This window comes from Kryptolebias marmoratus, linkage group LG6, assembly GCF_001649575.2.
Source record: "Kryptolebias marmoratus isolate JLee-2015 linkage group LG6, ASM164957v2, whole genome shotgun sequence".
NCBI classification, from domain to species: Eukaryota; Metazoa; Chordata; class Actinopteri; order Cyprinodontiformes; family Rivulidae; genus Kryptolebias; species Kryptolebias marmoratus.
The window spans coordinates 19,554,270-19,566,644 of NC_051435.1; the positions used below are offsets into that span (position 1 = coordinate 19,554,270).

General features: G+C 39.2%; 2 protein-coding genes across 2 annotated transcripts in view; one reads left to right on the forward strand and one right to left on the reverse strand.

The window, feature by feature from the left end:
* Nucleotides 1–1,183: 1,183 nt before the first annotated feature.
* LOC108251178 (trace amine-associated receptor 13c-like) overlaps nt 1,184–12,375 on the reverse strand; it is a 15,218-nt gene continuing 4,026 nt past the window's right edge. The window contains 1 exon segment of the mRNA XM_037976216.1: nt 1,184–1,868. Within this exon segment, the coding sequence (XP_037832144.1) occupies nt 1,203–1,868 (666 nt within the window). The 3' untranslated portion in view covers nt 1,184–1,202.
* LOC108251183 (trace amine-associated receptor 13c-like) lies at nt 7,214–8,725 on the forward strand. Its single transcript, XM_017441373.2, has 2 exons — nt 7,214–7,383; nt 7,716–8,725. The coding sequence occupies exons 1-2, from the start codon at nt 7,214–7,216 to the stop codon at nt 8,533–8,535; spliced, it is 990 nt and encodes a 329-aa protein (XP_017296862.1). The 3' UTR covers nt 8,536–8,725.

Sequence of the window (12,375 nt, forward strand, 5' to 3'; positions counted from 1 at the left end):
CCCCCCCCCCCCCCCCCCCCCAAATTTATCTAAAAAAACAGGCTAAACTAACTAAAGTAAATGGAGGAAAACCAGACTAAGATATAACAAGCTAACATAAACTAAACTACGATTTAGGAACCTCAGCTGAACAAACTAAGATAAACTATACCTTTGCTAATGCTAATTCAACTACGCTAATGAATGCGGGGGGCAACATAGATATATGAGAGAGGGTGCCAATGAACATGTTAAGATTAAGGTGAGAAATGCCCACAGATACTGTTCCAGATGCCTCTCCAGTCCTGATAGTGATGGAAAGTTTTATCAGCTGACCTTGGGAGGGGGGCTGGCACAGATCCACAGCTGTCCTGGGTGAGAGGAACTGATGGGAGAAGAGCATCAAGTTACATTACACCATAAGTTACCCTATATGTACCTATTATGTTAACCCCTAAATACCCCCCACATATACCCATATGTACCCTTCATGTTACAATGAACACCCTGTGAGTTTCACCGTAAGAGCTGTGTAACTTTCCTTGTAAGTACTCTGTATTTTACTCCACAACTACCTTGTACGTTACACTGTAAGTGCTCCATACTTTACCCTGTAAGTACCCTGCACGTTACCCTGTATTACCTTGTACATTACCTTATAAGTACACTGTATATGTTACCTTGTTAGTACCCTGTATATTAACCTGTGAAATTCCAGTATTTTACACCATAAGTACTATGTAAGTACTCTGTATTTTACCTTGGGGTATATACCATGTACTGTATTGTGCATTTTTATTTTAGAAATTCCATTTAGTACTATAACGACCTGATTTATGAACCTAAAAGTTATAGCATTTTCATAATCAAGACGAAAGTTTTGATGTATTTCTTCATGCAGTAAGTTATTAATTATTTCTGTTGGTCAGGTATCTGTAACAGTTACAATAATGTACAATTATATGCATCTTCAAAAAAATACATAAATATTATCATCTGATCATCTCAAAGAAAAGAAAATTGTGATCTAGTGGCATTCAGTTGTATAAAAGACAGACTTTTAAAATTAATTTAAGAAAGAAAATCCCTCTTTGTCCAGACAAATAACCTATATGAGCAAAAACATCCATGCGCTGGAAAACAACGTTTTATACAAATTTCTTATGTAAGTTCATTGTTTAATTACAGTGATATTTTGCAAAGTTTTGTTTGTTTGTTTGTTTTTACAATATATTGACATCACAGGAATCAGGCTGCAGTATCTGAAGTGTAACAATGTGTTTAATACATTTTCTAAACCAGGGATAGAAAAATGCATAAATTATTGGATTTAGACAAGAGTTGAAATAAAATAGCTAGGTTGAAAAATCCAAAAATTCCGTGCTAAATAGCAACTCATGTCCTCCAAAAGCAGAAACAAAATATGGACAGAAACTAATTACAAACACAGTCACAACAAGACCAATAGCTGTAGCTGCTTTTCTCTCAGACTTCCTAGCAGACACAGAAACTGAACCCTGTTCACTGACGGCTGCAATATGAGACCTCATGGCTCGAGCCTGAGACACAGCCACCACAAATACTCTCATATACAGAACTACAATCACTGTAATAGGGCTAAGAAAGGTAAATATCAGATCAAAAACTTGTGTTATATATTCAACTAAAAGTACACACTCTCCATAACAGAAATTATCTTTGTCAGGATTTTTCAAAAATTCTTTCAGTATCACACCATTGTAGAGCACAGAGCAGGCCCAACACAGACAAACACAGATTTTAACTTTCCTCTGAGTGACTTTGTTGGGGTAACGTAGAGGGTCACAGATAGCCACATATCTATCAGCTGATATTAGCACCATGTTTCCTACTGAGGCAGAGGTAATAATGTAAGACATTAAGTTAAAAAATCCACACATAAAAGGTCCCAAAAAACCAGCAGCCTCCAGTCTGAAGGATTCGTTTTGGCATCAGAAGGAGTCCAACAAGGAAGTCTGAGACAGCCAGAGACAAAAGGAACAGGTTGGTGGGAGTGTGAAGCTGCCTGGAAGAAAAGAAAAAAAAAATTAGATTAAATTTATAATATTGCTCTTTTGGATTGTTTTAAAAATCTGTGACTCAATGCAGAACTACACAATATACAATAACATAAAGTAGGATATCCTCAGAAAAGCTTGTACATCTGTTGCTAAAGACAAAATACTTTTGTATTCTACTGTAAATGTTTGTAGTAGACAGATGTTAAAAATAAACATTTTTTAAAAATAAAAATATAAAACTTAAAAATGTATAATTTTGTATCTACAGAAGAATGATTAACCCTAAATATATTGCATTATTTCACTTTATTTTGATGCCTGAAGTGGGAGATGGAGATGATGACCAGCAAGTTGAGAGTCACAGTCAGCAATGAGATACAGGACAGAAGAATGTAAATGAAAATGTTGTCAGCATGGTGCTGCAGCAGCTTCTTGCAGGAAATGTTGAAGAGCTGTGGGAAGCAGAGCTCATCTCCATCCAGAGTCTCCATAATCAGAGACAGGAAAGCAGATGTAAAGCCTCTGAGCTCTGGCAGCGTACTGACCAAAACTCTATGTGATAAAGCTCATGAATCTCCCCCCTCCCTTTTTGATGATTGTCTGTGATGCAGTCATCAAAATGTGCATAAATTACAGTTGAGCCAATGAGAAGTCCTCAAACATTATACCTACATTGGCCTTTTTTTTAGTGGGAAAAAAAAGCTTCACTGCTGTGATCAACACCACATACACTGTGATGTAGGCTCTGCCCTATAGCAGCTCACTTGTTGTTGCTAGGAGGTCTAATAGGATTTTTGGAATTAATGATTAAGGAGCCACAATGGTCATAGCAAAAAACAAGGGAATCAGGAAGACCTAAATTTTTAAATTTTTAATAAGGTATTACCAATGAAATGTCAAGCAGCAAATCCCAGTGATGAAACATATCTAAGCAGCATAATTTATATAACTTCAGATTATGAGACAATGCTTATTTGAAGCTAATTAATTAATAAGACATACCAACACCACCACTCTCGTCACAACAAGAACACAGAATCACTTAGGTGGATTGAGTATGTGCTAAAAAGAAAACTGGAGACTTAAGAATATGTATTAATCCAAAAGTTCTGAATGATAATATCAAGTGTAAACACAATCACAAATGAATAAATTATAAGTGAAATGTCTGGAGTCACTGACTTGTTGAGGCATGATGCATCAGAAGACTTTTGGCAGCTAAAGTTGGATGTAACAAGCATTAAGTATTGCACTTGTAACACACCGTTTGGAAGATATTGTTTCCTGAGACTAATGTTTTGCATCATATCAGCATCTGAATTTTTTATACGGAAATGTACCAAGTCATTGAAGAATTACAGGGTGCTAGAGTGTATGTTGGAGATAACATTGTTTGGGCTTCTTCAGCCAAAGAACACAATGGCTGACAATGGTTCAACAAGATTCTGTTTCGTGGAGATAAACTTTCTGCAGACAGACCTAAACCTGATAAAAAGAAACTGAATGCCTCACTTAAGATGTAAACACCCACAGATAAAAGAGGTTTACTTCACATCATAGGCATGATCATCTTCATTAGTGAATTTATTCCAAAGCTTTCTGCGAAAACATCTCATATCTGTTACCTTCTGCGTAAACACATTAAGTTGGAATAGACAGCTGAACATGAACATGAGCGGGAAACTCTTAAAAAGGCACTCACAACAGAACATGTTCTGATATTTTTTGACCCAGTAAATAAAATAAAACTGTCAACTGATGCCTCAAAAGATGGAGGAGGAGCAGTTCTACTTCAGGCTGTAGGTGAACTTCGGAAACCTTTGGCCTTTGCCTCAAGAACATTGACAGAGACAGAGCAGCGTTATGCTGAAATAGAAAAAAAAAAATGTCTGTGTTAGTTTTTGGCCCTGAAAGGTTCCACAGCTATATCTATGGTTTACCTACCTTCATTGTAGGAACTGACCACTGTCCACAAGTTTCCATATATAAAAAATAATCTGAATGAAAGATCACCAAGGAATTAATGTTTGATGATGAAGATGCAGAGTTATGACTTTGTGCTTGTGTATACTCCAGGTGTCACAGCTTGTGACGAGCTGTGACCACTATCACCTGTCCTTCATATCCGCAATCACCAGCTGCTGCTATTTAAGGGCAGGTTTACCCACTGCATGTTGTCAGATTGTTGTGAAACCCTATGGTAACACTTTCAGGTCCTCTGCAAGCGCTTGTACGATTTTTTGCCTAACCTAAAGCCTGTCTGTTTTCCTCCCCCAACCAGTCTCACCCTCTGCCCCAGCTGGTAGCACCTTAACCAGTCCTTCCCCCTGGCTCAGGACCTCCCGGATTTGGATCTGTTGCTTGTCTGACCTAGCCTTTTGGATTGTGGTCTCCTGCACCGGTTTTCTCCTGGCTCTGTGTCCCTGTCTGTCCGACCCGGAGAACCCTGCTAACCCCTTGGTATTGACCCAGCCTGTTTTTCACCTGAACCTCTCTGTACCCGAATAAAACCTTCGCCTGTTCAAGACTGGGTGCTCGGTCCCTGTGTCCATCTCTTCCTGAAACGTGACACCAGGTAAGTATCTTATTATTGCAAATTCATTTTTACAAGTGCCTGTAATTAAAAATACTAAGAATACAACTGAATAAGATATTCAAATCCATGTGAACATGATATGCTCCACTTTTCTTGGGTCAGATATGAAGTCTAGACAAAAAGCTTAGGAGACAGCAAAAAACTCTGAACTGCAGGATGTGATGTTCAAAATAAAAATGTTTTGGCCTGTGACCTTATTAAACATGTTCAAATGGTTTGTTCCAAATCATACTCCTTGGAACAATCTATTTCTCAGACACTTATTTCATACACATGGAGAGTACAAATTACAGCACTGGACCATGTAGCTACCAGTCTTTATGACAGTCTTTCAGAAGTGGCCCCAACCACCGGTCTGAGTTACAATATCTTCAGGGCCTTGTCAGCACCTCCAGTAAGTGATTGTCATAGCAATGAACTAGGGGGCTCCCTATTCTCACAGTATGATCAGCACTTAGTCAGTAAGCCCTATTCCTCTTTAATGTAAGATCAGTGATTGTTTGTCTTTTGTTTGAGGTAGGTGTGTACCTAATGCCTCTTTCACACAGACCCTAATTCAGAAGTCCGGCTCTACTCGGCTCTACTCAGTTCGGCTCGATAAAGAATGCATCGTGTTAACATGGGCCAGTTTGGTCGGTAGCAGAGGAACGCCTCCTCGTGTTGCAGGGGGCGGGGCCACGGCGCGGGGGGGTGTGCTACCAAAACTTAGCGCAAGTTGTATAAACAACGGAAACACTATGGACAACGTTGGCCCTGTGTTGTTGCTGTTTTTTAAACTTATGGGGTTTCTCCTGAGACTTCAAGAAGAGATGCGCAGTGGAAGAAATGCTCTGGATGCTGAGATTGTTGCACGGAGTAGGACAGCTGTTAGCCGCCGGAGATTTCAGGCTTTACAGCGCCTTCAGCTGGGGGACAGACGGCATAAATGTTGCAGGGTAAGCTAACACTGTTGTTTATATTCCTACCTTTGCTCTTTATGCTTGCATCTGGTCACACCCACGACCAATGAGTGAACAGAAGCTAAGCTTGCGCCGCCCACGAAGTAGGGCTGGCCCGGCTGGCCTGACTCCAAAGCAGGTACCAAAAAAGCAGGGACCGAGTGCAAAAAAATGCAGATGTGAACGCTCGCAAAGCGAGCCGAGTAGAGTGGAGCCGGGACTGTTAGGGTCCGTCTGAAAGCCCCATTATATATCTTTGTAATCTAAAGTAAACAGAAGTTTACTACTCTGAGGAAGCTCTTTTATCTAACTTTTCAAAACAGAAAACCTGCTTTGTTTCTTTTCTAGAAACACAATAACTCAATCATACAAAATGTAAAGACAGTAACTACAAATTAACCATGAAACATAAAAGTATAAAAATATCAACGAGATACAATCAAGAAAAGATAAAAATATATTTCAACCTGCAGGTTCTATTCATAGATTCTTCCACATCAGATGTAAACTGAGTGTTGTTGATGGTCTTTCATTAAAGCAAGACAGAATAGTTATTTCTCAAGTGCTAAGACAAGACATTAAACAGCACGTTGGTGTTGGAAAATGTAAAAGAAGGTTGAGAGACACTGTTGGCTGGAAATAAAAAAGGACTAAGAAACTGAAACGTGGCTGACTTTCCAAATCAACTGCTTTTGCAGATTTTTTTCTTTTTTTAATTTAAAGACTACATAGTGATTATTGTCAATTACTCAAATTTTCTTGAAATGGCTTTGTTGTCAAACATTTCATCATCTTGTGTCATCTGTGAAGGTTCATCATTTTCCCCACTGTGTCTATCCAGAAACATGTTAGGTAAACTGGTAACTCTGATTGTCATACGGTTGAGTGACAGGCTAAATGATTGTCTGTTTGGTTTGTCTCTATGTGACCCTGTGTTGGACAGGTGATCTGTCCAGGGTTTACTCTGCATTTCACCCACTCACTGCTGGAGTTAGGAACCAACTCCCTGTGATCCCGACCAGGACTGTGCAGGTGGAGTGGATGGATGGGTGAATGGTTACACAAAGTGTGGTTCCTTTTTATTTCACATTTTATTCATGCATTTGTGTATTTTCATTTGACCTACCACTTGTGACAAGACTGGTAGCATTGTTATGTCTTACTAATAAACTTGGTTCAAATGAACATTCTCTAATAAACTGAGGTTAGACAAATTCGGCAGCTTTGATCTGTCTCATAGCTAAGATGTTCTGCATGACATTTCATTGGTAATAAATTGTTTAAAAAAAAAACAAACTGGGTCTTCCTGACTTCAAATATTATATTTTTAAATATTATTAGTATTATTCCCGAAGTTTCTAAAGAACCTACTGGCAACAACAAGAGAAAAACAGAAAAAAAAAGATTTAAATTTTCAGATTTTTACTGAGCTGCTGTAGGGCAGAAGATGAACCAACATTGAAAAAACGCCAATGGTGGTATAATGTATGAGGACTAGAGTTTATCAATATCTCAGCTTTAACATATGCATATTTGGTTGACTGCATCACAGACAATCATTAAAAAGGGAGGAGGAAGATTCATGAGCTTTATCACGTAGAGTTTTGGTCAGTACACTGCCAGAGCTCAGCAGCTTTGCATCTGCTTTCCTGTCTCTGATTATGGAGACTCAGGATGGAGATGACCTCTGCTTCCCACAAATCAACACTTCCTGCAAGAAGCCGCTGCAGCGCCATGCTAAAAACATTTTCATTTACATTCTTCTGTCCTGTATCTCATTGCTGACTGTGACTCTCAACTTGCTGGTCATCATCTCCATCTCCCTTTTCAGGTATAAAAGAGAAAGTGTAATAATGCAATACATTAAAGAATAATCTTTCTTGTGGAGATGCAAAATTATGTATTTTTAGGACTGCTGTTAATTGAAAAAATTATATGAAAGTGACTTTTTTAACACCTGTTCCTCATCGCTTACAAGCATTTACAGTATAATACAAAACCAGTTTGTCTTCAGCAGCAGATGTCCAAGACTTTCTGAGCATATGCTACTTTAATGTTGCAGTATATTGTGTCTTTCTGCATTGGGTCAAAGACTATCACTAACACTATGCAAAAGTTCCTTATTCCAAATTTTATTTAATAAAATGTTGTTTTTTCTTCCAGGCAGCTTCACACCCCCACCAACCTCTTCCTCTTGTCTCTGTCTGTCTCAGACTTCCTTGTTGGACTCCTTCTGATGCCAGTACGAATCCTACAGAAAGGAGGCTGCTGGTTTTTTGGGAGCTTTATGTGTGGATTTTTTAACTTAATGTCTTACATTATTACATCTGCCTCAGTAGGAAACATGGTGCTAATATCAGCTGATAGATATGTGGCTATCTGTGACCCTCTGCGTTACCCCAACAAAGTCACACAGGGGAAAGCTAAAATCTGTGTTTGTCTGTGTTGGACCTGCTCTGTGGTTTACAATGGTGTGATGCTGAAAGAAGTTCTGAAAAACCCTGACAAATATAATTTCTGTTATGGAGAGTGTGTAATTTTAGTTGACTATATAACAGAGGCTTTGGATTTAATGATTACCTTTCTTAGCCCCATTACAGTGATCATAGTTCTGTATATGAGAGTATTTGTGGTTGCTGTGTCTCAGGCTCGAGCCATGAGGTCTCATATTGCAGCCGTCAGTCAACAGGGTTCAGTTTCTGTGTCTGCTAGGAAGTCTGAGAGAAAAGCAGCTACAGCTATTGGTGTTGTTGTGATTGTGTTTGTAATAAGCTTCTGTCCCTATTTTGTTCCTGCTTTTGCAGGACAGGTGTTGTTGTTCAGTGAGGAGTTTTCATTTTTTTTGATCTGGCTTTTTTATTTTAACTCTTGTCTAAATCCAATAATTTATGCTTTCTTTTATCCCTGGTTCAGAAAATGTATTAAACACATTGTTACACTTCAGATACTGCAGCCTGATTCATGTGATAGCAATATATTGTAAAAAGATTGTTAAAAAAACTGTATTATTAAAGAATGAATGATTTCTACAAACTGTTCTGCATTAAGGAGAATGGATGTCTTCACACTTTTTTTTTTTGAAAAAAGAAAAGATTTTTTCGTCTTAAGTTAATGAAAAAAATTACTAATTTTTTCTTAAGATGTATTTCTCTAGGATGTATGTATTTTCTTGAAGTCTCATATAATTGTACATTATTGTAACGGTTGTATATTTCTGACCAACAGAAGTAATTAATAAAAATCCAATAATTTGTGCTTTCTTATATCCCTGGTTCAGAAAATCTAAATAAACACATTGTTAGATTTCAGTTACTGCCGCCTGACTCATGTGACACTAATGTACTGTAGAAAACTTTGTTAATGACTTAAACAAAGCATTCTTAAAAATAGATAAAACATCAAAACATTTGCATTTATTATCCTGGCTGTTTTGATTATTTGGGGGGGGGGAATAAGATTTTTTTCAGCTGTGGTTTAAATTTGGCAAAAATGCTTTTCTTTATAAAAGTGAACATCATTTAGTCAAAATTTTCTTCCTCACCAGTCAGGTGGCCCAGTAGTATGGAGGTCATTCTCCAATTAGAGGGTTGAGGGCTCAATCCCAGACCCATGAGTACCCACTGCTCATGATATGCCTGATGGTATATGAGTAAGATATAGAAGTGATGTTTATAATGTGTAAAATATTTAATAGAAAACACTGTATAAGTGAGTGTTAATGAAAAACATTGTAATGTGCTTTACCTGGAGAGGTAAAAATCAAAGTGCCAGATCAATGGGGACCATTTCTCTTTTGTTTTAGTTTGGTCATTTGGTCATGAGAAGTTTTCTATGTATCTCCCTGAAAGTGTGACATGAATTTAATTGAAGCCTGAAACTGTTCTGACAAATTGAACAGACAAACCAACTGCATTAATTTTCGAATTTGTTATTAAAAATTACTAGTTAAATTTTGTATTTTTTTAAATTAGGTCTGTTCGTTACCGACTGAGGTTGCCAAGGTTGTAGTGAAGTGGTGTTGTACTGAAGAGGAAGCTGAGCTGCAAGGCAAAGCTGTCTGTTTACCTTTCAATCCACATTTTTACCTTTACCTATGGTCACAAACTCTGAGTAGTGACAGAAAGAACAAGATTCCGGATACAGGTGGTTATCCAGGACACTTGAAATAGAACTACTGCTCTTCCACATTAAGAGGAGCCAGATGTGGGGCTTCAGGTATCTGGCCACACAGTAATGATCTTTTGGATGATCTTTTTGTTTTTGAGCATAAGACAATATGTGGGAACCAGCAAGATGTTGTCTTAATCAGAGAAGTCATAGTAGGGGCAGAAACCTGACATTTCAAATTTGTGTAATCATTGCCCAGTGTAACCTAGCACCACAAACATATCAAAGCGGCAGAACCCCTTCCTAGACCCGGAACCACCAAAAGCCAGGCCAGCCAAGCAACAGCGATAGAGCCAAGCCAAGTAACAGTGCCCCCGGGCCAGCATCACAGAAACAGGGACACCACTCAGCAAACAAGTCAGCCCAACCCAGCGCAAGGCTGAACAGCCCAATGCAATCACAGGGCCAAGCAACGCCAGCCCCTCCGCCCCCACACAAGATGGCCGGAGCAGCACCACACAAAACCACCACCCCACTACCACTGCCAACCAAACTGTGGAGGACAAGATGCGATAAGAGGTGCCCAAAACAAAGGCCAGGCAGAAAGCCCGCACTGTGCAGATGCATCCCAACAGCTCTGTAAAAGCAAAGCCCACCGCAGAGGTGCACCCCAACAACAACAACAAAAAAAAAGACCCACAACCTTATGGGTCAAAAGGCCCACAGAGCGAAAAACAAAAACCCACCGAGAAATCAGGACCATCTCACCCCGAAACAACCAGGGCCAGCAAGCCTGTCCAAACCACACAGACCCCCTGACCCAACCCCTAAACAGAACCAGAGAGGCTAGGAACCAGAACCCACCCGGGAAACCGGAATCCGAACCAGAATCGCTCAAACGACACCCAGCCCTATCCCAAAATAAAAACTACACCCACCCTAACATTCAGACATCACCCAGAACACATCACGTCTGCAGAAAGTTTATCTCCATGAAATATAATCTTGTTCTCTTCGAACTGGCATTTTTCTTCTTTGGGCTTGTGCCCATAATGTTGTATCCACTTCAGCACTTATGTTAGCCATTCATTGTGCTCCTTGGCTGAAGAGCCCCAAACAGTGATATCTCAAACATATACTCCAGCACCATGTAATCCTTTAATTACTTGTTACATTGCTCAAAAAGTGTGTGGCTCCAGACAATTCACCAATAATATATGTATGTGTAGTAGTGCTCACACTTAATATTAGCATTCATATTATTTGGATCAATAAATATTTTCAAGGATCCATTTTTCTTTTTAGGACAAACTCAATTCATCCAGGTTGTTGGCTCTTCAACTATTTTTTATCAAACCTAAAGTCATAATTCTGCCCAGTTCTCTTTTAACATAGTCTTTCAGAGGTGTTGGGATTCTGAGTGTGGCATGGACGATTGGTTGTGCGTTTTCTTAGAGTTAGAACTCATAAGTGAATGTTAAAGTACTAAAACCTTTAAAACATTTGAGAAGTACTATAGAGTCATCAGAATCATTCATGCTAACAGTATTGTTAATGGAGTACACTCATTTGACTAAACCAAGCTCTTCACAAGCTTCATTACCCAACAAGAGGCCACATCCCTCAGACATAATGTTGGGATTTGGGGTCTCAGTCTGTTTTCAGTTTCAGCAGTTGTCCACCAGAGGCCCTCCTGGAGTGTACCTGCATTTGGGTAGAGTTTCCACTTGCAGTATGAAGGTGATTTCCTGTGTTCACCTTCATACAGACAGACCACCTGGATCCCATTCATCTCTCCTTTTTTTTTTTTTTTCTTGTGTGAATTTTGTCTACACTGTATGATACTGTCTCCATAAGTTATTGCATTTTCATGATAGCGATTCAAGTTTTATTGTATTTCTTTATGCAGTCACTTCATAATTACTTCTGTTGGTCAGAGATCTATGAATTCCAATAATGTACAAGTATATTCAACTACAAAGAAATACAAGAATATTATCAATGGATTATTTTAAGAAGACAAAGTAATTGGTGATGTTGGTGGCATAAAGTTGATTGAATATATAGATTGAACAATGGTTACTTCGACATCCTCAGTCAACCCTGACTGCCAAACAACTAGTAGCTCAGTGTTCCAATATCCACAAACGGCAACTACTATCACAACTTGAGCTTGACGAGGTGCAACACAAATGCTATGGCAAGGGGGAGGATTAACTCCAACTCCCCACCCAGAGGTTGGGTATGCAGCCCCAATGAACGAACCATCTAAGCTGAACAAAACAGCCAGTGACCTGAGAGATAGAATCGTAGCCCGGATGGGCAGTAGACAACCCCGATGCCAATTACAACGACTGAATAAAGTACCATCCGAAAGTCTCATGGAAGATGTGAATGCAGCACTGAGAACAATTATAATGGAAACCATAACGGAAACCAATGAGCTGATGTAGTCAGCTCATTCTGTCCTGGAGATGCTTGGCTATAAGAGCAACCATGAAATTCAATACCCACCATGGAAGAGACGGTTAGAGGCTAAAATCAAGGTAACAAGGAGAGAAGTGTGCCAACTGTCAAAGATCCAAAGAGGTGCAACAAAAAGACCAGTACCCAAGAAGTACAAGATGCCCATGCCTGAAGCACTTGAAACTGCCAAACAAAGACTCCAAGCCTTGGCCAGCCGCCTAAAGAGATACACAAGAGAGAATGAAGCCAG